This window comes from Nipponia nippon, unplaced genomic scaffold, assembly GCF_047370975.1.
Source record: "Nipponia nippon isolate SJK-2023a ecotype South Korea unplaced genomic scaffold, ASM4737097v1 scaffold_4, whole genome shotgun sequence".
In the NCBI taxonomy this organism is placed as follows: domain Eukaryota; kingdom Metazoa; phylum Chordata; class Aves; order Pelecaniformes; family Threskiornithidae; genus Nipponia; species Nipponia nippon.
In genome coordinates this window covers 10,295,001-10,320,008 of record NW_028262358.1, presented here as the reverse complement: position 1 = coordinate 10,320,008, position 25,008 = coordinate 10,295,001, and the positions used below count along the sequence as shown (strand labels likewise).

General features: G+C 48.6%; 1 protein-coding gene and 1 pseudogene across 8 annotated transcripts in view; one reads left to right on the top strand and one right to left on the bottom strand.

The window, feature by feature from the left end:
• Window positions 1–25,008, top strand: part of MEIS1 (Meis homeobox 1) — a 234,056-nt gene that overhangs the window by 120,779 nt on the left and 88,269 nt on the right. For 3 of the 8 annotated variants that reach the window (XM_087775860.1, XM_087775859.1, XM_087775865.1), the window contains exons 3-7: window positions 4,274–4,500; window positions 6,164–6,305; window positions 6,824–6,874; window positions 7,702–7,752; window positions 9,135–9,281. In XM_087775860.1, the coding sequence (XP_087631986.1) occupies window positions 4,274–4,500; window positions 6,164–6,305; window positions 6,824–6,874; window positions 7,702–7,752; window positions 9,135–9,281 (618 nt within the window). Of the gene's footprint in view, window positions 1–1,226; window positions 1,246–1,842; window positions 2,635–2,740; window positions 2,921–4,273; window positions 4,501–6,163; window positions 6,306–6,823; window positions 6,875–7,701; window positions 7,753–9,134; window positions 9,282–25,008 lie in introns of those variants that run through there. The other 5 variants (XM_087775862.1, XM_087775866.1, XM_087775863.1 and 2 more) reach the window with 4 other exon arrangements.
• On the bottom strand, window positions 1,040–1,968 carry LOC148053100 (uncharacterized; annotated as a pseudogene).

The following is a 25,008-nucleotide window of genomic DNA, read 5'->3' as shown; positions in this document are numbered from 1 at the left end:
GGGCAAGCGTCAATAGATTCCTGCAAAACAGCAAGTTTTGGCAAAAAAAAAAAAAAAAAAAAAAAAAAAAAGAGCCGCCTTGCCTAAAAAAGGCAGCGGGGCGAGACGGTGCGCGGGTCGCGGCCGCCGCGCAGCCCATCGGCCGCGGCAGGAGTTTACCGAGATAGCCGGGAACTGTCCGTTTACTTTTTTCCTTTTAATAGATGATTAATCGCTGCCCGGATTAGGCTTTTTTTTGCCTTTTTTTTTTTTTTTTTTATGGCCGGTATATTGCAAGCGGAGAATCGCGCAGCGCGGTTGCTCGCAGCGAGCCCTAAGAGTAATAACTGTTTGCTAATTGTAAAATCCTTATCCAGAATGAGGTTTGGGCAAACAATTTGTAGGACTGTAATTACATTGTAAAAGTGTTTTAGGCTGGGTTGCGCCGAATTAATCTTATAAAGGCCTGGTGGAGATGCTTAAAAGGGGTTTTTTTTTAGGGTTTTTTCTTAATTTTTTTAGGGGGGGAAGGAAAGAGGGATGGGGAGAGGAGGAGATTGCATCCCTGGGAGCGAAGCCGCAGCCTCCCCCGGCGAGGGACCTGTGAGGCGGGGAATCGTTACCGAGCGCCCTTCTTTCCCGGGTGGATGGATGGGGAGATCAGCCCCACGGCCGTGGGCCGGCTCCCGGCGGGGCCGCGGGGGGTGGGTGGGGGGTAGCGGATGAAAACGGCTCTTACCTGAGAGGTCTTTATTTCCCTCGCCGGGATAAAAGGCCGGTCCTAGCGGGTGAGGGGAGGGGAGGGGGGTGGAAATGGGTTTCCCTGAAGTTTCAGACGTGGCGGCCGGGGGGTCGAGCCGCTGCCCGGTGGGTTTTACCGGTGTAACCCCACACACACACACTTTGCCCCAGCACCTCACTCGGGGACCGCTGCACCGGGCGGTTTTCCCTCCCTCCCTCCCTTCCCCGGGGCAGGAGATGCGACGGGGTTGCAACCCCCCCCCGCCCCTTCCCCGCGCCGCAGGTAGGCACACACGGCGGGCCCTCCGCGCCCGGGGGGCTAGGGGACGGCCGTGCTTTGGGACGGGAGCGGAACGATGGGGAGCGGGCCGGGGCGCCCCGCGGGCAGCGAACCCGCCGCCCCCCCGCCGCGCCGCGCCGCGCCGGTCCGAGCCCCGCTTCCCGCCCGGACCAATGGGGGCGCGGCGCTGGGCGGCGCGGCGCTGATTGGTCGGCGGCGGCGCGGCGGCGGCGGCCGGGGGCCGGGTGAGCTCACTCGGACGGCGGCCGCGGGGGGAGCCGGCGGGCGGGGGGGGGGGGGAGCCGGGCGGGCGCGGAGCGGGCGCGGAGCGGGGCGGCGGTAGACAAAGGGGACGGCAGCGCACCCACGCCCACGCGTGGGGGCGCGGGGCGGACACGCCGGTCGGCGGGGTGCGGAGGGCAGGGAGAGGTGGCGGCGTATCCGACACCCACCCCCCCCCCCCTCCACACCGGGGCGGGGGCGCGTCGTTGCGCGGCCGCGGGTCGGGCGGCGCGCCCCCCTGCGCCGGTGGCGGAGTTGCTGCCGCCCAGCGCATTGTGTAAGACGCGACCTGTTATGGCCACCACTACTTCCGGGTTCCCGCAGTCTGCTCCAGCCCGGCGCTGCGCTGCGCTCGCCGCGGCGGTGGCGGCGGCGGCGGCGGCGGAGGACGCCCGGCATTGCGCGGCCCGCGGCGGCGGCGGCGGCGGCGGCGGCAGCGCCTCCCCCTCCGCCCCCCCCTCCCCGCTGCCCTTCCTTCCTCCCCGCGCTCCGCCCGGCGCCCGCGCCCGCGCCCGGCCCGCCTCCGCCTCCGCCAGCCTCGCCCGGCGGCCGCGCAGGGGCAGAGCGAGCCGGCGCCGGCGAGGAATTAGGAGCGATCCGAGGAGGAGCGAAAAAAGCCCCCCATCATCATCATCATCATCATAATAACCATAATAAAAGGAGAGCCGGCGCGTTAGCGAGCCTTTTTAATTTTTAATTTTTCCCCCTCCTCTTCCTCCTTCTCCTCCTCCCTCGATTTTTAATTTTTTATTTTTTTTATAAATTTTTTTTTTTTTGGGTGAGCGCGCTCGAAAATTAACATTTGAGGTGTCCTGCGCGGTGGGAGCACACGCAGCGGATCATCATCAGTCATTCACCACCTTGACAACCTCGCCTGTGATTGACAGCCGGAGTGGCAAAAAGCCATGAGACTTGGTAGTTGGGTTTGAGGGGCACTTTAAAAGAAAAAAAAAAAAAAAAGAAAAAAAAAAAACCACCCTGATTTGGGGAAAGGATATTTGCTTTCGCCCCGCTGCTGTCTTGGAAACGAGAGGGGAGAGAGAGAGAGAGAGACAGGGAGAGAGGAAAGAAAGAAAGAAAAAGGAAGGAAGGAGGGAGAGTTGATTTTTTTTTTCTTCTATTTTTTTTTTTCTCCTTTTTTAATGCTGAGTTACCGTATCGCTTCGCTGAGATCCAGCAAGCCGAAGATTTTACTCGATTGCTTTCATTGCTGGCGACGCTAAGGGATTTTTGCATTTTTTTGGGGGGTGAGGGGGGGGGAACTTCGCGTTTCTTTCTTTTCACACTGGCCTTAAAGAGGATATATTAGAAGTTGAAGTAGGAAGGGAGCAAGCAGGCCGATGGCGCAAAGGGTACGTATTAAAAAAAAAAATGGATTTCAAATATGAAATAATATTGAAACGTGGCTGACAGAGACGCTGCGAAAAAAGTTTCTTTTTCTTTTTCTTTTTTTTTTTTTTTTCCCCCCTCCTCTTTGGAGCAGGGGCACAAAGCGGTGTCCTGGAGCGGGAGGATTTATCAGTTGTACTTGTAGGCTTAAAACCTGTATATATTGATATTTTCTTGATTCTTTTACTCCCCATCCCGGATCTCTCACGGAAAAGGCAAGCTTTCTATACATTAATGACATGCAGGCATGTAAGTGAATATGTCCGAGCCTCTGTATTTGTTGGTTTTGTAGCTCTAGTCCTACCAATGTCTTTTTTAAAGTCACCAGTGCTTGAAATATTTGAATGTGTGCATGTCTCTGAGCGTTTTGCTGTGTTAGTGATGATATACCGCTTCACTTTCGGAAGATAACTTCTAGCTGGGAGTAAACACAACTTTTTCTTCTTTTTTTTCCTCCTTTCCCCCCCCCTCCTTTTTTTATATTCGGTCACAAAAGGTGCAGTGCAATGGGCAAAAAAAAAAAAAAAAGCTCTTTTAAAAAGAAAGTCACTTTAATTTGAATTAGAGGTTACCAGCATGCACTGCCATGTGTATTGTTGTTTCTATTTTGGATGCGATCTCCTTTTTTTTCTTCCAACTACCTCTTAAATTGAAGTTTTGTGGGGGGAAAAAAAAAAAAATCAGCCGGAGTCGGGTGAGCAGGGATTTGGGGAAGGGGAAAAGCCCTGGAAAGAAGTTTTCTTGCCTAATTTGCCTGCCGCCCCTCCGACTGCTGGTTGGGAAAGAAAGTTCCTCTGCTGACAACTTGCCTTTTACTCTTTCGGTCCAAGCAAGTGTCAGGGATCTTTAAAAGTGTTTATTCACACCTTCGCTTTTAATAGATGAAAAGTGGCCGTTTCCCCCGCTGCCTGGGAACCGCGTTAGCTTTCGCTCCTTAATCTTTAACAAAGAAAACCCTTAAAAAAAAAAAAAAAAAAGGCATTCCCAAAATCCCGAGAGCCCGGGCAAACGTTTCCAGCCTTTCGGCTTTAACAGTGCGTTCGCGTGGAATTGCTGGAAACCCCCAAAATCGCTCCTGGGTTTTTTTTGGTTGGGTTTTTTTTTTTTTTTTGGTGGTGGTGGATGTTTGGTTTTGTTTTTTTTTTTTTGCGGCTGCTGAACTTTTTGCATCCTCGCTGGGTTAGGTACCTGACTTCTTCTCAGCGGGAAAAGTTTAGCGGAGGGAGAGTTGGGCTTCGGGAAGCGCTGCCGTTCACAAGGGGGGGTTTGGGGATGGGGATTTTTTTCAACCTTTTTTTTATTATTGGTAGTAGTAGTAGTAATGTTATTGTTTCTTCTCCGCCGCAGACTCGGAGGGTTTCGGGTCTTGCGGGCAGCCGGGCCGGAGCAGCCCAGCCCTGCTGCTCCCGGGCCCGGGGCGGCGTTTCGCTCCCCGGGGCCGGCGGCTGAGGAGCGGCCGCCCCGGAGGGAGAAGCGGGCGGCCGGAGCCCGGGGGCGGGCGGGGGGAGAGCGGCTTCTCCCCGGGGAGGGACGGGGACACCGGGGAGAGGGGGAGCGGGGCTGCCGCCCCCCTGACGCCTCTCTGCTCTCTCTGCCCCGCAGTACGACGAGCTGCCCCACTACGGCGGCATGGAGGGGGTGGGCATCCCCACCACCATGTACGGGGACCCCCACGGCGCCCGCCCCATGCAGCCCGTCCACCACCTCAACCACGGGCCGCCGCTCCACTCGCACCAGTACCCCCACGCCGCCCACGCCAACGCCATGCCCCCCGCCATGGGCGCCTCCGTCAACGACGCCCTCAAGAGAGATAAAGATGCCATCTACGGGTAGGTACCGCGTAGGGCTCCGCCGCCGCGCAACCTGCGCGGGATGGAGCGGGGAGGGAGGGGAGGGGAGGGGAGGGGAGGGGGGTGTGAGCGGGCCGGGCTGCCCCTGCGCGGGGTGGGGAAGGGCGGGTGGGGGAGCGCTGCGGGGAAGAGGGCCGTAGGCTTAATTCTTTATTATTATTTTTTTAAAAGGGGGGAGAGAGGGCTGGGGTCCCCCTGGCACGGGGAGCGGCGGGGGCTCCGGAAAATGGGAGCCGGAGCTTGCTGGAGGGGCAGCGGGCATCACCGCGGGGAGGAGGAGGAGGAGGAGGAAGAGGAGGAACAGTATTCCCAGGGCACAACCTGCGCCGGGTGGTAGAGCTCCGCACGGAGTTTGGGAGCAGGGAAGAGTTTGGAGCGCTTCGCCCAACTTTCCGCCTTGTTCGTCTCTCCTTGCGCTACGAAGGAGAAGACTCGGGAGCTGCTCCTCTCTGCTCTCTCTCTTTTTTTTTTTTTTTCTCCTTTTAATTTTTAATTTTTTTAACTTTTTATCCGACAGCATTGAATGCTTCTCAATGCGGCAACTTGCAAAGCAGTTCCTAGGCCGTTGCGATGGGAGCTGATGGGTTACGTTGGGCGGCAGATGCTTTTAAAATGCATCTGCCCGTCTTGAGGGTGAAGGGAAGTTTCAGAGCCTTCTAAAATCGCTCTCCAAACAGTGAGGAGAAGGGGGAGACAAAAAAAAAATATAAAAAAATCACGTCCTTCGGTTTCTTTATCGGTTTATCAGAAATCTGTAGGGTTGGTTAAAACTCAGCGGTGTACGGTACCCAAAAAAAAAAAAAATATGAAGCCCTGGAAAAAAAATGAACTCCCTGTTATAAATATACATATATACGTGTGTGTGTGTGTGCCCACGCTTATTTATTTATTTAAATTATTAAACGGCCGAGGGAGCCAGATGCACACGCAGCCTTTCTCCCGGGGAGGCTTTTAAAGCTGGGAGAGTCCAAAAGCACCTGGTTCCCCCTGCGGGTCGGGGCTGCGGCGCCCCGGGGGGGCAGCGGGCAGGCAGCGGGCAGGCAGCGGGCAGGCAGGCAGCCCGGCTGGCCAGCGCCTGCCGGTGGGTCGGCTTGTTTGGCGCTGGGTCTTGCGGGGTGGGTTTGGGGGCTTTTTATATTTTTTTTAATTTGGATGGAGGTTGTTTCTTTTTTTTTTTTTTTTTGCTTTTCTGTTGGTTGTTTTTTCCCCCCTTTGCTCCCAGCAAGACCTCCAGCGGAAAATGGGAATTAAAAGCATGAAAGGCAGAAGTGTACGTCCAGAAAATTTTAATTTATTATTAATTTTTTTTTTCCTAAAGACAAGGAAAGTTAATTCAAAATGGCTGCTGGAACCGGCTTGGGTTTTATTCTTAGCTTGTCCTAAGGTTGTGTTAGCAATCTCTGTGGGCAGATACCGCCGACAGGCCGGGGGGATGCAGGGCTGCCGGCCGGCCGGCGGCGGGACGGGGCCGGGGCGCGGCGGGCGGCGGCGGGGGGTGCCGGAGCCCCCTCGGTGGGTGCCCCCTCCCCACGCACGCTGCTGCGGGACTAACTATTGTTGTGTTTGGGTTTTTTTTGTTTGTTTCGTTATGATATTTTTTTTTTTTCCCCTCTGTGTGTGTGACTATTGTATTTTCTTTCAGACACCCCCTGTTCCCTCTTTTAGCACTGATTTTTGAGAAATGTGAATTAGCTACATGCACACCCAGGGAGCCCGGGGTAGCGGGAGGCGATGTTTGCTCCTCTGAGTCTTTCAATGAAGACATAGCAGTGTTCGCCAAACAGGTCAGCAAAACCGGGTTGAAACAGTAAAAGAAAAAAAAAAAAGAGGGGAAAAAAAATCGTAACGAGAAAAACAAGTCTCCGTTGAGATAAAGATGCGCGTTTCCCCCTCCCCCCTCTCTTACTGCAAGAGGCAAAAAAAAAAACCAGCAAAAAACCCAAAAAACCTCAACCAAATAAAAAAAAATGGGGAAATCTCGGCATTTACCACCCCCCTGAAGAAGTGAATTAACCGGAGCGGTGGGTGCCCGGGCAGGGAGTTTCGCTGTGCGGCTCCCGCAGCCCGACCGGGGCTCTGCCGGGAAGCTCCGGAGGTATTTTTCGGTGTATTTGATTCACTTGTTCAAGTGTTTGGCTGATGTACTAAATCCAGCAGTCAGGGCTTTGCACGAAAGGTTGCATAATGGACCCGACAGTGTAATGAAGCAAGAAATAATAACGTCTGCTTTTTCTGCTTCCATATTTCAAATCTTTTTTATTATTACTTTTTTCCCCCCTTTCCTCCCCTTTCTTATATTTAGATCCGAGCAGAGAAACCCCTCTTTTCCTCTAATCCTGAACTGGATAACTTGGTAAGAGTTAACAACACTTCTTCCTCTCCCCACCCCCACCCCGCCACCCTCCCTTCCCTTCCCATTTATTTTTTTTTTTTTTTAAGTTCTATGTCTTCTGGAGAGGTGGTTTGGTGGTGCTAAATTGAAAATTTCTCACGTGGATTTTTTTTTTTAAATTATTGTTATTATGATGATTTTTATAATTACAAGTAAAGTCAGTGCGGTAATTGCGTGGAAGTAAAAAAGAAAAAAATCCCGTAAGGATAGACATAAAGAAAGCCCCATCCAAAGGGGAGCTTGCGGGCTTGATGGCGAGCTCGCCTGGCCAAGAGGAGCGTGGATCTATCCACGCTGCAGCCAGCCTCTCCACGCACCTTTTCAGCAGCTCGATGGAAAACGTAGAGGATTGCTGTGGCTGGAGATGCACCGTTCGCTAACCCACGGAAAATGAGGTCTTTTTTCCCTTTCCTTTTTTTTTTTTCCTTAAGGATAAACAAATACTTTGCCTCTGCTGTGGGAGTCTTGCTCCTGCTTTCGCAAAGCGAGGAGCCAGCGATGGTGTTTAGAGGTTTTTTTTTTTTAAAGAAATGTTTATGATCCGTATAATTTAGTTGCTTCGTTGCAATAGGGATTTTTTTTTTTTTTTGGTTAACTCTAGATCGCTTCTCGTTAAACAGCGCACAAAGCCACCGCTATTAAGTTTTAGTGTTATTGCCATAAATCAAAACAACTTTTTATTTACTACTAGAGAAAAGTCAAGCTACAAAGTGCGGCAGGGGCGGCTGTGGGAAATATCCCCAAATCCAGGAATGAGATAAATACTCGTGTTGTTTGTATCTTTGCAGATGATTCAAGCCATACAAGTATTAAGGTTTCATCTGTTGGAATTAGAGAAGGTAATTTTTCTCTCTCTCTGTCTTTCTTCCTCCTCCGTTTCAGTACTGCTGAAGTTCAGGCTTCTGGTAAATTTGCATAAATGTCTTTCTTTCTGGTAATTAGTGTCAAGACCAATCTTGGCGTCCATTTCTCTTCGCAGTTTAATTACAATTTCAGCCTCTAAAACCGGGCTCTCAAACGCCCAGGCCTTGTGTTCATTGTAATACTTTGCTGGCTTTGTATAAATAGTTGCAGTTCTGTGGTGCCGCAGATGAGACTCGAAATGGTTGGTTCAGCCAAGCCCCTGAAATTGTGATTTTAAAAAAAAATAAATTATTTTTTTTTGGTGGTGGTGAGGAAGAGACTTTGGTTGCAGTTAGTTGGAATGGGGAATTTTTTTTTTTTTTTTTTTTTTTTAAGAGCCATCTGCAGGTCAGGCTCAGGGCACGGATTGTCCTGTAACATTTTGCAGAGACAAAGCAGAGTTGATAGTTGTGTCTGTCTCTTGTTCCTGGGAATATTGTACACCTCCGAGCAGAAGAAAGAGATTGCAGCCTAAATGCAGGTTTTTTTGCTGGCTATTTTAGAAATCTTAGGAGGGAGAATGCTAATTTCTAAGAAGGCGGTGTCATCCGAGCTCACGTTAAATTGGAAGTGCGCTCTGGTTTCCTGAGGATTTTTTACGTGTCATTGATAGCTGGCCTAGAAGAGAATTCCCTTTCTCCTAAAAATAAACATTTTGAGAGGTTTTTAAATAGTTGAAAAGTTTCTCGGGAGCCTCAGCCACTTTATCTAACCATAACTGGCAGGTTGTTCTTGCTCTACCCGAAATGTGTTAAAATCTGCCCATTAATAGAGGCGGCTCAGGTACGAGTCTGTCAGAGCGACTGGGGATTTCAGGGCACGGATGCCTATAATGTATTTCAACCCAGTGCATCAGGATTTTTTTTTTTTTAAATCCTTTTTTCTGTCCTCATACCCCTTTGGAAAGGGTTTATGATGAAATAACTGGATGAAATTAAATAGTTTACCTTAAATGTCACCCATGCAGGTCACCTCTCTAATGGCCACAGCTCCGGGAGCAGATGAATTTAACACGGGTGTTGAATATGTTGTAGCCTGTGAATCATCTTGTCACTGTCAATTTTCTGGGATATCTCTATTTTGCGAGAAAAGAAAGTTATTCCTAATTCTGGATGCGTCTAGAGGTCTCGGGGGGATAATTGCAGTGTGTTTCCCCTATTTAGGACTTTTGATGTCACCGGGGTGAAGGGGGGAGACTGGTTGCACTTGTCAATTGTACTTATGTATTCCTGATTATATTTTCTTCCTTCCCCCCCCCCCCTTTTTTTCTTTTTCCTCTTTTCTTTTCCTTTTTTTTTTAACCTCTGTCATAATGTAGGTACACGAATTATGTGACAATTTCTGCCACCGGTATATTAGCTGTTTGAAAGGAAAAATGCCTATCGATTTGGTCATAGACGATAGAGAGGGCGGATCAAAATCGGACAGTGAAGACATAACAAGATCAGCAAATCTAACAGATCAGGTATGATCTCGCCAACGCCGCACACGCTGAAATTTGTATGCAGATCGCTCGCTGGGTCACTACGCCTCCTTTTATTATTTGCATATGATTAAGTCCCTTTTAGATAAATTTCCATCGAAATGAAAATTTTTGAATAATGTGGCTATTATTGCTTCATTAAGGCTTGCTCCCGGATTCGACCTGGCGAGATGAGCTTGTAAAAGCATCGCCTGCAAACTCGACCTGTTTCTTGTCGCTTTTAATTTTTGTCTTTATTTTATTTACCCTTTACAATAATAGAAGCGGGATCCGTGAATCGCTGGCTTCTTGGTGGCTTAGGAAAGGAATGGCTGGAGCCGTTTACCAAAATAATAATAAAATCCAAGATAGGTGGTCCGGGGAAGACAGAGAGGGTTTGAAATCTAGCAAATACTGGCTATTTTCTTCCCGTCTCTACGGTTCATTAGTCCGTCTTGTCAGTTTTCCTTGGCCGAATGCTTTTAGACTTCAGTGAACATTGCTTTGTGCACGCCTGCCTGCTGCAAACGCGCCCATTTTATTTTACTTAATAGAAAAAAAAAAAGGAGAAAATAAAACGGGACCCAGGTTTTAAATTATTTTCCTTGATCTTTCAAGTTTTCAACCTCTTTCTTTAAAAAAAAAAAAAATCCAACCCCCAAAACCAAGCGTGGCTTCGACAGTGTCCAGGTTTTGTCTGGGATGGTTCAAACCTTAATGCCGGCTGTAGCCGATGTGGGAAACAGGGATGACTTGGGAAAGCCGGCTTTCCCCTCTCCCCTGCCCTTCTCCTGCGGCTGTCCCCTCCGCTGGGCTTAGGCTGGGATTCTTGCCTTTTAATGGGAGCGTTTGGGGCTAATTCAGGAGGTGCCCGGAGCTAAATTAAGCTCCTAGATGATGGAAGTGGCTGAGATTTGGCTTTTTTTTCCCAGTTGGGTGAAACTGCGGGGTTTTCCCGCTCGGCTTGCTTTCTCTCAGCCGAGGGGTAGCAGCAAAGCTTTGGCTGCGAGAGAGGGGACCCTAGACGACGAAAAAAAAAAAAAAATGCCCGACTAAAACCCCCAAGTTATTTCTTCTTTATGATCAGCTTCGTAAATACAGTCTTAGGAGCAATCAGCTCCCGACTCTGGAGGTTTCCTTTTGTTCAAGCAAGGCGCAGTCAAGCAGACAGGAGTTTCCTCAGCCGCTTTGCCATTATCACCAGCACTGTCAGCCAGGAGTTATTTTATAGATTACCGACAGAAAGGTGCGTTGCATTGCAGCGTGGGCAGGATCTTAAATGTTTTCTCCTATCTGCTAGAGGCTATCGGGCGGCTGGTAGTGCCGTGACAGGGAGAGGCAGGCTTGAAGGAAGGCATGAACTTTGTAAAAGGGGGTTACGTGCGCATATGTGGGGGTGTTTTTTTTCCCCTAGTTTTGCTGAGAAGGGGGAAAAGCTGCGCGGGGCGGGCGGAGGGCGGCGCGGCAGGGCCGGGGCCGGGGATGCTGCTCCCGGGGCCGGGGATGCTGCTCCGGGAGCCGGGGATGCTGCTCCGCGGGAGCGGCGGCCCCCGCTCAGCGCTTTAAAGCGAGGGGAGCCCTACAGCGAGGGTCGAGCTGAGGGAAGCTCGGCTCGCTGCTGTTGAATAAAAATTGTAATCCAACAAGTCTAACTAGAAAATGGGTTTCTAAAAGCTCTGGAGTGCTGGGTACATAAAGCTATTTGAGCAAATTACAAGAATCGCTCAGGGGCACGAATGAAATCAACACTTTAATTGCCTCCAAAATGAAGATTTATACCCCATTTTCCCAACGAATCATTATTTTATTAAAGCGAAAGCTAAAGAAATGAAGCTATAGTTTTGGGGTTGTCGGGGGGAGGGGGTCCTGTCGCTGTTGTGTGTCGTTCCCCCCCCCCCCCGCCTCTCCCTCGCCAGGGGCGCGGACATTGCGCGCCCGGCGCCGGCCCCTCTCCCGCTGCGCGGGGCCGCGGGGCTCAGCCCCGACACCCCCGCCCCTGCGCCGGCCGCGGGGCCGGGCGGCCTCGCCGGGGGGACCCCGCTCCTCCGCATCGGCGGAGCCGCGCGGGGAGCGGGGCTTTGCTTTCCCCGTCGAAGGGAAAAGGCGCAAAAATGAGCTTTTCCCCACCTCCCCGGCCGAGGAGGCGGCGGGTTAAACCCGCGGAGGGCCGGCGGGCGGCCGCGGAGGTTGCGCGGGGGTGGCGGTGGTGATTTACCGGGGGATGCGCGGCTGCCCGCGTCCCCGGTAAACTCTGGTGCCAAGCCCGGCCCCGGCGAGGCCGGCAGTATCAGGGCCCTAATGGTTAAATAATAAGGTGTTGAGTGCTTGTCGCTGGGGCGGCTAATTAGGATGTCCCTCCGCGCTGCGCGTTTATGGCTGCGCGGCCCTGGGAAGCGCGGGTGCGCAGGGCCGGGCGGCAGGAGAGGGGCCGGGGCCGGGCTGTCCGCCCGTCCCTCCATCCCTCAGCCTGCCCACGGGTGTGCTTTTGAGAGTAGTAAAGGAGTAAGTATGTAAAAGCTTTTATTATGGATTTAATTACATTTTCTTATATTGTGGTAGTAAAGGTTACAGTTAACAGGGTTTTTTTTTTTTTTAAATTTATTGGTTTCCCCTTATTTATTCTTTCCTTCTAGGCCCCTCAGTGCCAGTGCCTTTAAGTCCCCCTGTTAATGGAAAGCAATGACACTAATGCTAGATTTTGCAAAGTAAAGCCCCATAACACTAACCATTGTTCAGTGATTTAACTAGCTCAGTGGCAATAGGTCACTAAAATAGCATCCTTCTCCCACGGGCACGACCCCGCTGCCTGCCAGGGTGGGACCTGCGGAGTTGTTGTTTACCATTCCAGCTCCAGAGGTACAAGGCAGGAGTTTGGGGTTTTTGCTGGGGATAATTGAACTCGAGATCAACCAGGCCCCGGGACTTTAAAAACCCTAGCTGAAGGATTGCGCCCATCCTCAAAGTTTCAAAATAAACCTTTTTTAATCATTAGCTTTTCAAACATTTGCATGTTTAAATTTTCAAATGTTTGTCGGAGCCCGGAAAGATTTAAAACACAGCTGTTGCGTGATGCGGGTGGGAAAACTCCCTCCGATAAAAAAAACCCCAAACCCAAAGACTGTCTGTAGCCAGATTGCAGAAATTCAGTTTCTTAGGTAATCCTAAACTATTACCGTCGGGCTGTTTTCTTGAAGCCACATCACCTTGGCACCCAGGTGCTCTCGTCCAAACTGCAAAACTCCCCTACAAGAGCATGTCTACAGAAGGCCTTTAGAAAGCCCTGCAAGGAAAACATGGTATAAAGTAGCCACCGCATTTAAATAAAGTGCATCAGCAGGATAAGATAGATGTTATAGAGACAAAACAGTATTTTCTTACGTAAAATAAACATGTTGAGCAAATCCACACTAGCATTACTTGACAAAAATTATAATTTAATAATGCACAAGCCAATTACGTGCGCAGAAACTTTTAAAGGCAAATCGGCAAAGAGCCAAATTCCTATAGGGACTAGGAGGGAAATGATCAAAAAATGAACATGAAATAAGACTTCCTGTAAGAAGGTCCATAATTCAACATTATTTGACTCCACTGTCAGGGAAATTGTTGAAGGATAGTAAACTGATACTAGAGTCTCAGTCATTTTTGTTACAGTCTTAAATGTTTGCAACTGTGGCGTTTTAGATGGCCCTTCTTGGGTGATAGTATATCATATATATATATACATATATAATAAAGCAACACTTCTATTTATGTTGCAGTAGATTTTTTTTTAATGTGCACAGTTGCAGAGTTTATCTAAACAAAATGCGGATAGAAAGCGGCTTTTTTAAAAATGGAAAAATTACTTAAAATGTGTTCTTTACAAAGAAAGAATCGTAAACTGGAATGCGATATATAGCATATCTGAAGGTGGATGGGTTGTTCAGGGCACCGAGCGGTTATGACTAGACTAATTTTCCCAAATACTTCTAATGTTTTAGCTATACCTTGCAGTCAATACAAAAATAATGCCTGAGGGGGGAAAAGTTACCGAAGAATACTGTTTTGCTTGGTATTCACAGGTATTTTCGAAGCATGTATGGTTTTAAATGGGGGGGAGCTAAGAATATTACTGCCTTCAGTATACGTACTCCCATATTAGAGGAACAGGCATCAAAATAATAGATGCAGTGCAGAGGGTGCAAGGTAGAATTCATTTCTGCATAATAAAAGGGTTACAGCCAAGTAGGGCTCTGAGGAGGACCAATAAAATAACATTTAGAAGACTCAAAATTTAATTTTCTTCCTCTGATTTTATGCCACCTTGAGCCAGTGACTCCTTTTTTGTTTGTTTTGGGGTAACTTTGTTTTGCTGTGATGTTTAGGAGCTGTTACCATGCCCAAGTTTGGCAGACTATATAATATAAAGATAGAACACGTTAATTTATATTCTGGACCCGTTATCATCCGAAACACTGTGGCTGAAATTGTATTAGCAAAATAAGATTCGCTTTGCTCCCCGTTCCTTTAAGCAAGTAAATATATTGTTAAGTAGATATGAGATTGAGTATATTTTCTTTAATTTATGATTTCATTTCAATTCAAGAATCTTTGCTGGGTTTTGTTTTTTGGAGTTTTTAAAAAAATCATTCAAGACCCCAAACGCAGCCATCCTTATAGCTGGGTGTAATATTTGCTGCCTTCCTTAAGTTGCACGCTCCGGCCTAACTTCCGCGTAAAGTTTTTCAAACTGAAGTTACCTTTTGTTGCAAAGGATAATTTAATTTCCTAATTCTCTGCATCCTTTTCAGTAGCAAACCTGAGAGAGATGAGTTTAATCCCCAGGTAGCCCTGAAACTTGTCTTAAACATTGGCGAGCGTATCCCAAGGCGTTCCTGTAAGCGGGAGCTCACGGTGTCTTTGCGGTTAGGGACCACAGCTTGTTATTTTGCAGCAACTTGGAGGTTTGCAAGGAAGTTGTGAAAAAATGAGGTTTACCTTAAATTTAAGCTTTATGGCTGAGGGTTTGAGTCTTCCCTGGCTGCTCGTCCGCAGGTAGCAATAAAGGTAATGGGCTCTGCACGCAGAAGGGTTACTGCAGCCCGGAGTGGGCAATGTTGACACTTAAAAAAAATCAGATTATATCACACTCAATCAAAATGAGTAAGCATAGGTCGAGCTGATAAATACTGCTTTAAAAAGCAGCGAAAATCCAGCACAGCTTCTTTAAATTAGGGAATCTCTTTTTGTTGTTGTTGTTGTTTTGCATTTCTGCGTTTGGGGTTGTTTTGGTCACAGGAGCGTGCAGTTAGGAGCTAATCTAGACCAATTTAAGAAAATAAAGAGGAGGGTTCTTTCTGGTGGTGAAAATTTTGAAGGTTTCTGGAATTGTTTCCTGGTGGGGATTGTGTGGGAGAAGGAGAGAGCAGGGTGCGCTTCAGTGTCGCCGCGTGTCCTCGGCGTGTTACCTCCCTCTCTTGGTGCTCGGTTGCTCGGAGCAGGCTTTGACTCGCACGGCAAATTTGGAAATTAGTGTTTATATTTGGTTCTTTTCCTGCAGTCGCAGCAGTATTTGGAGAGGGTAACTCTAACAGAGCGCACATTCTGTGTTTTGCATTGCTTGAGTGTATTTCTGTCCCTGATTAATGTCCCCGTATCTAACCTACCGCTGATATTCTGTAATGTGACTTACAGACAACTTGCCGGCTGTTGGTTCAGCTCTTCTTTGGTGTGCCTAGCATGGTTGCCTTTTCCCTTTTACTACCTTTAAAAGGGAAAAAAAAAAAAGATGTAACCCAGCCTCGGAGTATAGGTGAGAGCAGAATCCCTGCAGGCCGGTGTCCTCGGGTCTCCTTTTTTTAATTTAGGTGAGATCCCTGGAAAGCTTCAGCCCCTCTGTGGTGGTGGTGGGGGGTCTGGTCTCTGTTAGTGAGGAGGCTGCTGGCATGGGGGATTCCCATCGCCTCCGCAGGCTCGTCAAGTTGCCTCGCTGGTTGTTGCCGTCATGGCTTCGTTTATTTATTTTCGGGTGTATATATCTGAGAGGTGAAGAGCGATGCGGCGATTTGAGGCTTACGCGGAGCGTTGTGCGTACCAAAGGCGATAGCGCGGGTGGTGAGTGTGGTTTCTGGGGGTTACTGGATTTTGGAAAAGGGAGTTTGCGATTTGTCAGTAGATGTCTGGGCAAATGTTGAAAATTTAAATGGTGGCGAAGTGAATTTAAAAAAATATCTGAGATTGTCCTGAAAGCAAGGAGCCTGTTTGCAATTTAAAAAAAAAAAAAAAAAGAGAGATTTAAAAGTTAGAGTACAGAGACCGCCATTTCCTTGCTAACTTGCAGGGCATGGGGAAGGTAGGATGGAAAGAAATGGATTTATGCCCAAATTTGGCCATTCTCACTTTTGCCGGCAGCGGGACAGGCTGCCGAAAGTCATGGTGGCTTCTTGTTTTGCAAGTGGCTTCTGGTTTTGCAAGCATCTTCAAAGGCAGGCCAGGCACCCCGTTGAAGAAATGTTTCCCCCCCCCGCCATCGGAGGTTATATGTTAGTCATCCATGAGTTTTGGGGATCAATAAAGGGATAACTGTGAAAGGCAATGGCCCATAACACGCGGGGAGTGAGATGGGTTGATCTAATGGTTCCTGCCTGGCCTCAAAACTCGATGAATCTCTGGGTTTGTCCACACAAGGACACTCAGGAGAGGTAAGACAAATTGATTGGGTGTAAAATTAAAGTGCATTAGTTAAAGTGCATTGCACTATTGTGTGGATGCTCTCATTCAGAAGTAAAGTGGCCTTAGTTCACTTTAGCCTAATCCCCTTTGGAGTAGGCCACTTTTCTTTTGAATGAGAACATCCACATTAACTTTTAGTTAATTCGTCTTTCCCGAGCATCCTGGCGGCCTCGTGCCCGCCGCTCTGGAGAGGTTCGGCCGGCCGGGTGCAGGCTCCCTGCGAGCTTTAGGTAAGCTTTTCATTAGGCATATTCATCTCCGCAGCGGCACTTAACCGCTGGCGTTCATCATCGCCCGGGCCGGGGCTGCAGAGAGCGGGCTGGCTCCGCACCCTCCTCTTGTTCTGCTCCTGCAGCTCAAGAGGGATATTGTTTTTAACGCTGCCTGGGAAAAAAACGAGAAAGCTTTACGGTGCTAGGGATTTGGGGCTGGATTCGGCCAAGGTGGCACGGACAAGGGCTCACCCAGGCTGCGAGGCAGGGGGAGAGCTGCCTGCACCCCGTCCGGGGGGGGCTGTGGTTTGGGGGTCACATTTCCCAGGTGAATATGGCATTAGGCTCCCCCTGGTATCAGTCCTCCTCCCAGTAACCTGAGCATTTGATTTTGCGATGGTGGTTTGCTGTCCTGATGCGCTGCCTGCGTAGGGAGTTTCTTCCACGTCCACCGATAAGCCAGTTTTTAAAGACAGTGAGGAAATCTAGATTAACTCTTTTCAGCTGATCATTTCCAACCATAAAACCAAGGATTGAAAATTAACTTGTAGAACAACTAATTTACCTGGCGAAAAAAATAATGGTAAGATAGTTTTGGAAGCTGTTTTATACTCTTGCTTGGAGTTCACTGAGCTTGAGTTTTTGTTAGAGATATTTTCGGGTGTCTTCTAGAGCTTATAAGTAACCTATTTATTTACTTTTTACTGGCTAAGCCGTGTGTGCAAATGCTGCGCCGTGTCACACTCCTGCCGTTGCCCGTTCCATTCATAATAAAATTTACAAGGCTTCCTGCATTAGTAAGCAATTTGCTATTGGAGCCTTTCCTAGAAATACAGAATTCTATTTCACCAAAGTATTGTCTTTCCTCTTCAATCAGGGCCGAGGTGAGCTATTTTCTCAAGGACTCTCCAGGCATCTATATGATATTCCCACTTGTGCAGATGATCTCCAAAACTGCATTACTTACTCCTCCGTCCTGAAGGGCCATCGCAGTAAATTAAAATTCTCTTATTAGCTTCGCCAGGCTTTGAATTTGGCCAGCTAATTTTATTTGCAGTTTGGCTTTTTCTGTTTTTTTTAAGGTAAAGCAAATCTGCATCCAGCCCCTCTTTGCTGAAATAAACAGGCCAACAATAAGAGGAGTAATTCTTCGTTTGCTTAAAAGAACTGCCTGTTTTAACTTCAGAAATACTGACCAAGAGTAAAGCAACAGCTGATGCCATCACAGGCAGTGTACTGTATTCAAACAGCTGTACAAAATGAAAAGCTGCGGTATTAATCCTGCCATTCACAGTTTATTTAAGTTTTTCAAGCTTCTCTCGTATGGGCATGGCATCAATGCCTAATTATGCCTCCATTAGAGTTACTAGGCCCTTAATACAGAAAATTATTGTATTTAAAATTTGGAAAGCTGCATCGATGTAATCTAAGATTCTTGCAGCTGGCACACGTTCAGGGAATGCAAACTTTACCTTGTAATTTTCTTTTCATTCATTTGGTCTTTGGGTTTTGGTCCGGTTTTGTTGTTATGGAGAAGGTCAGATCATTGCTGGTGTTTTTAACGCTGGCTTTAAATAGCTCCATTTAAGGCTGTGTAGCTCTCGGGAGGAGAGGGGAAGAGCAGATTAAAAACTCCGCCGCTTTGTCCGTCCCGTTTGCCAGGGTGCAGGGCTACGGCCGTCTGTGCAAATAGAAATGGTGGAAACGAATGTCTGAAGCCTGGCACACAAGGAGTTTTGTCTCGTCGGCATTTTACCCTGCACTGAACCAGGGCAAGCTCTGTCAGCGCAAGCTGTGGTTTATCCGTGGACGTGAAAGTCTTGGCCCCTCGCTCGGCCGTCCATGTGCTACCCATCGTGTTGGGGTGGGGTGTGCAGAGATGACCCTGCTCTCAGGTGGGATATCACCCGCTTGCTGATGCTCGGCAGCAACCCGAGGCGTGTGCGCACAGCGACTGCTTGCCGAGACTTGGCTTAATCCAGTCAGCTAAGTATTAACCGTGGCCAGCCCCTTGCTAGAAACCCTCCTGGGAGGACACGAATGCTGTAGACTCAGTAGGTGGCACTTTGGTTTTAGGCTTGAGGCAGTGCAGAGGATCCCTTTGCTCCTCAGGGTGCAGGCACAGGGATGCACCATGCCACGGTGGCCTTGGCCCCCGAGCTTCTCCACTCACCCCCGCGCCACGGAGGTACCTTGCGTAGGTAGAGTTGGCCAGGTTTTTTGATGAGGGGAATGTCCCTGTGGTTTGTAATGTATAAAATTTCTCTTGGGTACTGTTGTGCAGTGTTACGGGGGAGTAGTTCTGCTACGTCACGGACATGGCTGTGTTTCGGTGATGGGTGCAGCCGTGTCACCGGGAGATTGTTTGAAGTCACAGCTTGGCTCTCTCCTTCGCTCGTGTTCATGCAGGCTTTTTGGGCAGCGCTTGACACGAACAGGGGCTCCGCGGCTGAGTGACGCTGCTGGGCATCACCGCAGCGGGAGGGTGACAGGGAGAGAAGCCTTTCAAGCACATGGGCAAGTCAGCGGCAGGCAGCTTCCCGGCACTGCCCGCTGTTTGCAGGGATGCTCGGGATGAGGTGCCCGGTGTTTGCACGGATGTTCGGGAAGAGACGCCCAGACCACACTGCCCACGCTCACCGGAGGGAGCGTGGCCGCCGTGCATGAGCCATTCCCTCCTTTGCCCCTCTCTGCGCGGCAGATTTTGCAGCTGTGTTATCACAGGAGGCTCCTGGCCCTCCTCCCTGATGCACAAACCACCTGGTTTCCACCTACTAGGGGAGCATCGTTGTGCTTTTCCCATGTCCATGCGGCCTGTGGCAGTGCTTTGTGGCACAGCTTTGTAGAAAAAGTATGGTATGTACGAATGCGTCTTGCTACATTCGTGTAACCCTTGGGAGGGATCTCTCTTTTATTACTATTTTTCCTTAAAGCCAGAGCGAGGGTATGCACATGACTAGTATGTGCAGGGAGGATTAATTTTGTTCTTAACTGCACCTGTGTGCGTCGAGCCGGGGTTTGGTCCGCAGTGACAAGTGTTTGAGAGATCCTTTGGGTGAGAACTGATACAGCGATGGTGGAGGGGCAGGGGTGGGAAACATCGTTCTGCTGACGGCAGGAGAGGAGATGCGGATGCTCTTCCCAGCTCTATCGCTGAGGTTTTGCAGCGAGACGATCAGTGGCTCGTGAGCTGAGATTTTCTACTGCTTCTCCCTTATCATCAGGTAGGGTTGATACCTTAATTTATATGTCATATAGTGATAACGAGGCATAGGAGATATATAAGAATAAGAAGTGATATGTTAAAGTAATTAATTATTTCACTCTGTGAATAGTTTAAAGAACATAGTGTAAAGAAAGCAAAACATTTCTGTTTGGTGTCAAGGGGAAGCACTATGCTGAATCGAAAGGCTGATGGTGAAAGTTGCTTTTGGTGGCTTTGCGCTTTGGTTTTGGCCCCTTCTGCTATCTTCCGCGTAATTACCACTTTTTAAATATATTTGAAGGAGGGAGGGGATAAACTTAAACACAGCATAGAGTAAGTAGCAGTGCCACCAGTAACTTCTGCAGAAGCAGGAGAGCTGTGGGGCTGACTGGAAGTATTTGCAGGGTGGTGGATGGTCTGCCTGTCCCGAGGTCTGCCCATCCAGAGGCAGGGGTCCATGTGGGGCTGTGCTGTGAGCCCTACGGTGCTACGAGTCCCGCTGGGTATCCAAAACCTCCCTGGGAGGTGCAGCAAGGCCACAGGGACCTCTCAGCCCAACTTTTTTGGGTGACTCTGGCAGCCAGACGTGCTTCCAAGCCATCCCTCAATGAGCGGGTGGAGGCGTCGGGGAGCCGCGGCCACCTCAGCCTGGCGAACCACCCCTGGAGCTCGCCGTACTCCGGCTTCCACAGCCCGGGCTCAGTGTGTTTTGTGGCTGCCGGCTCGCTGGCGTGTGGCTCGCAGAGCCAGGCTGCTCAGCCGCTTCTGCCTCGCTGCAGATTTGGCTTATTGTGAAATGGTAGAAAGTGGGAGAGCTGATCTGCGGAAGGGTTTGGCCATGAGCGTTGGAAAATGTGAATCACGGGGATTCCAGTTTTAAGCCTTCTGGAGATAACGGGCAGCACGTACCAGAGTGCGTGACTTGTAGAGAGCCTTAAAAAACAAGGCGGCGCCCTCGAGATTAAGCAAACACTTTATAATCAGGAACACATTTTATACCCAGTGCAGCCTTTGCAGGTATCGCATCCATTCAGATGGAAAGGTGTAGCTGGAGCGAAGCTAATTATACCGCAATTTAATTTTAGTGTTGAACAACACTGCGAGGCGAGCAGGCTCTTGAATCCTGCTAACAATGCGCCGTAATCAAAATACGCTGACTCCGAATGGCGTCTGTTGTCAGTTAGCTAAAAAGACCATTTGATAGTTGTGACATACGCTTGGCGTTTTTGCTTGCGATGGAGCTGAAATGAAGTATGGCTGTGGCAGAGTGAGGGCTGTGCTCGTACCTTCCCTCCCCAAGAAGCCCTGGTTGGGCTGATGGGATGCTGAAAGTTGGAGCCTGCATTTAAGTGCACGTAAAAAAAATTGCAGCGGATGCCCTGACGGGTTAATTTTGTCTTCCCAAAAGACACCACCCCCAAAAATCTGTAAGGGGAATGCTTAGAGATGTGGTTTTTGCTGTAAGTAAACCCTCGCTGTTTCCCTGAGCCCAGATGTTCAGGGTGAAGTGCAGATCTCTCCGAAACATTGACTCCCGCCGAGGCTGCCTGCTGGGCCCCTGGTGGGGGGGGAGGGAGAGGGATGGGAGAGGTTGAGGGCTCCCTCTCACCTCAAATCTGCCCGGGCAGGTTGGGTTCGGGACCTCAGCCAGCCATCTGAGAGCCTGCGCCGTCTCAGTCGGACTTGGGCATCTGGCAGATCCCCTTCTAAATGACTTTTAACACGTAAATGCAATAAAAGGAAGGGACGGCAGACGCTCATTTTCTGGCTAAGTGGCAAGGCATTTTTCCTGTTTACACCTTTGGAGGAATCATTACATGAAATATTGAACAGGAAACTCTTATTTGTCTCTGAAGGCCTTTTTCCTGGTCTAGAAAGACATGGAAAATACTCCAGTCCTATTAAATTCAGTAGGAGCCACGGAGGACTAACACATCTCAAGGCCTTGCACACCAGCCTTCAGGAGGTAGCGGTGTCATTTGGGGCTGACTTTGTGTGTGTTTCTGCACGATATTAAACTTAAAAAAATCTACGTGGAGCAGTGATTTTATCTCCCCTGACGGCGACGCTGTGTTTCCTTGTGTTGAGAAAGGGACGGGGATTAATGCTATCTAGCGATATGGCTCTTATCAAAGGGAGGAGACAGGTTTACAATGTGGGGTTGCTCTAAATAGAAAGTACTAGTCAATGTTTGTTGTGTGGGAGACAAAAACCCTGCATCACCATCAGCTGGCTCGGTTAACCTGGCTGGGCAGGTGGTGTTTACTGATGAACTGAGATTACAAAAATGAGGAATGGAGTAAGGTCAATCTTAAATGTAAGGCCCGCTGTGATTGAGACCGTTGCTGCTCAGGCTTCATGGGTGTCCATCATGGCTATCACGTGCAGCAACCACCAATGCAGGAAGCAAAGCCTGAGGTCTAAACCTGCTGCTGCCCAAAAGAGGGTTGCTTTCCTTGTTGCCAGAGGTGGTTTTGGGTGGCTCCAGAGTCCTCTCTCAGAGAGAAAGTCCATCTGCCCAGCTTGTCCCCCACAGAGGGACTTGGAGATGGTTCCCCAAGCACAGCAGGATTGATTTCAGCATGTGCAGAAGGTGGTGGGACTGTGCTTCCAGCAGAACGCAGCCCAGGCTGGGAGGGTTGCTGCATAGCTGTGAACGCACACACCCATGTGCGCACAAACGTTTTTTACGAGTCTTGCCCCTGCAGAACTGACGGGGCGTTGGTGCCTCCTGGAAAAGAAGAGCTGTGCTTTTTCCCCTTCTTTTTTGTCTTTATGTCCCACCCAGTCGGATGATCTCCATTTCATTCTCCTTTATTTTTTGTGGTTTATGCTTGCTGCTTCTAATTATTCTTTTTCCTTTGGAAAGCGCTATCACCCTGTCCTTTTGCACTTGTGTTTTCTTTTCCATTCAGCCTGTTGAGGACTCTCAGGCCCTTTCCTCTCCTCTCCCTGCCATACCCTCTTCTCCTCTGTACTCTGAGGGTACAGGGTGGATCAGAAAGCTGCGGTGTGTTAGAGATACCTATGTGGGTACACAGCCGATGTTGTGCTGCACAAAGATGTTAGCTCCTTCTCTGAACCTGAATAGGTTCAGCAATGAATCGTGATAGCAGGGCTAATGGAGAGAGCTAGCGCTGTTTGGTGGATGTTGGTTTGATGGGGAACATTAGTTGTGCCTCTGGTCCCTTCAGGTGAAATTCTGGCCTTGTGAAAATCAGTGGCAAAAGTCCTGCTTTCCATCCTCTATGGTATTCGCATTGATACCCGCTCTCGTTTCCTTTTGTCTGTTTGTCTCAGAAACCGTCCCATGTTGCATGCGTAAAGACAGCTTACATCTTATTTTTCCTATGTGGCGGAGAAGAGCCTTACCCTCATTTGAAATAAGGGGAAACTAAAGATAGAAAGCTTACAACTTTTCTGGGGCTAGGAAGGGAATCCAGGTCAGAACCGAGACTTCCACGCAGAATTTCTTAGTTCAACGGGCCCTGCCGCCTCTAACGCTGCAAAGGTTTCCATCTGTGCAAGAGTCGCCCTTGCTGTGCTGCTTAGTTGCAGGCGGAGTTATCGCCTGTCTGTCATTTCAATGACCTTATTTCTGTGGGCTTGGAGCACTTCTTTTCCATCCGAACCCGACGTTTGTGCCTTTGTTTTTGTTCTATTAAAAATAATTCGCCTCCAAATCAAAGTTGCATAAAGCAGATTACAGAAGAGTTATTGGCACTAAAAAGCATCTGTTTTGCAGTGTTTTGAGGTTCCTGCACGTATCATTTATTCTGACCCCCTTGGTTTTGGTTGTATTGCACGTGATGTCCCCATGTGGCTTTGGCAGGCTGGGAGGTGAGATTGCTGGCGGCCGGCTGGCAGCCTCAGTTAGCTCCGCAAGTTGATGTTCAGATGGCAAAGCCATGAGTGGGCCCTCTCAGAAAATCAGAGTAGTCATGACAGTGGATTTCATGGTCCCCAAAAGTCTGCACTTGACAGAGATTGGAATAAACAATATATGCGTGTGGAATCTTGGAAATACATGGCATTATATTTTTAACATTATCAAAGTATATTTTTAGTCCTGCGTACGAATTTGTATTTTTCAAGGTTTTTGTCCCAGTTAAGAGAGAATTCCAAAGCTTTCCTTTATACTGGATAGGGACCAGGCTACCTGAGGATTACTACTAGCCATGCCCTCCAGAAGTGAAGTGGGATAAGGCTTGTGGACTGCAAAGACCATGTCTGTCTATCATGTAGCTTTAGCTTCAGCATCGGTACTATGGATTATACACTTAAGGTATTGAGCAGCCGTATTGAATGCTTTGCCCAGGCGAGGTTGGGGACATCAGTATAGCCAACAACCAGAAGGATAAACTACGCAAAAAGTAAATCCTTGCGAAATAGGTGGGTTGAGTTTGTAGGAGATGGATGTGATGACTTTATGAAGCGGCCCCCTTTTCGCTTCTAGTTCTTGCCTGTAGTGAGCACAAGTATTTCCTAACATGGTGGGTCACTACCCTCAAGAGGATTGGGGGAAGGTTTTTAAAAGGGAGAAATTAAGAGAAATCTGAAGAACATTGCAAACATAACGCATTACTTTTTTTCTAATGAAGACGTATTTAATTTAGGAAAAGAAAATAAGATAAAACTTCAGAAGGAAAACAATAAGCCCAAATTATGTTGACAAATTGCTGGCAGCAGCTCAGTTCCTCCAGGGCGAGGGGGTGAATGATTATACCTGCAGCCAATTCTCTCGTAGCCTGGAGGAGCAGGGGTTCGTCCAACAGCTAAAGGAATTAGCTGTTCCCTGTCTCCAGTTGTTACACAAACACAAATGAGCCCACAAGAGGGCTGTGCTCGCAAAACTTTTGAGAAGATATATATCAAAAGATGCTGAGTACAATTTTTATCACCTGTAATAGAAAGCGATTTCTTTTATTTATGTACTTATGGTCAAGCCTTTCGTTCCTTGGCCAGGACCTCTTTTTTTTTTTTCCCCTTTCACATGCTTGGTGCTCAAAAAAATCCATTTTATTCTTTAATATAAGCAGAAGGCAAGGGTTTCCCCCACTGTGTATTAGTGTTAACTTGACTCAAAGCCCAGCTGTTGTTGGATTGCAGTAATAAGTGTACGTAATGTTATTTATATTGACTCTCCAATTTAGCCATTAACCAAATAATTTTGTCTGTAGCTTTTTTGTTTATTAAGGCTTGATGTTCACCATGACACAAGTCAATAACTGCTTCAGAGGCCTCATCAAATGTGGCCCTTCCTTTGATGGGGCCATTGCGCTGGTACCTGCTGGGGCTTGTGCTTTTGAGCCCAGCACATCACCCAAATGGATGAAGCACCTGGTAAAGGTCATGAGAGGCAATTGGTGCTTCTGGGATTATTTAAATACACAAATATTTTTGTTGCTTCCTTTCCTTTTCCCTTTTCTTCTTTTTCTTCTTCTTTTTTTCCCTGCTTGTATCAGAGTCTTCAACAAGCTTCAAAACCAAAACGAAAGTCAGGAAATGTATTTCAAATGCCATGGGCTACGATAAAACATCCCTTGTAGAAGGTCTTTTGCCCTTAACATGGTGCAGCATTAGGGGTACCCTAGGCTGA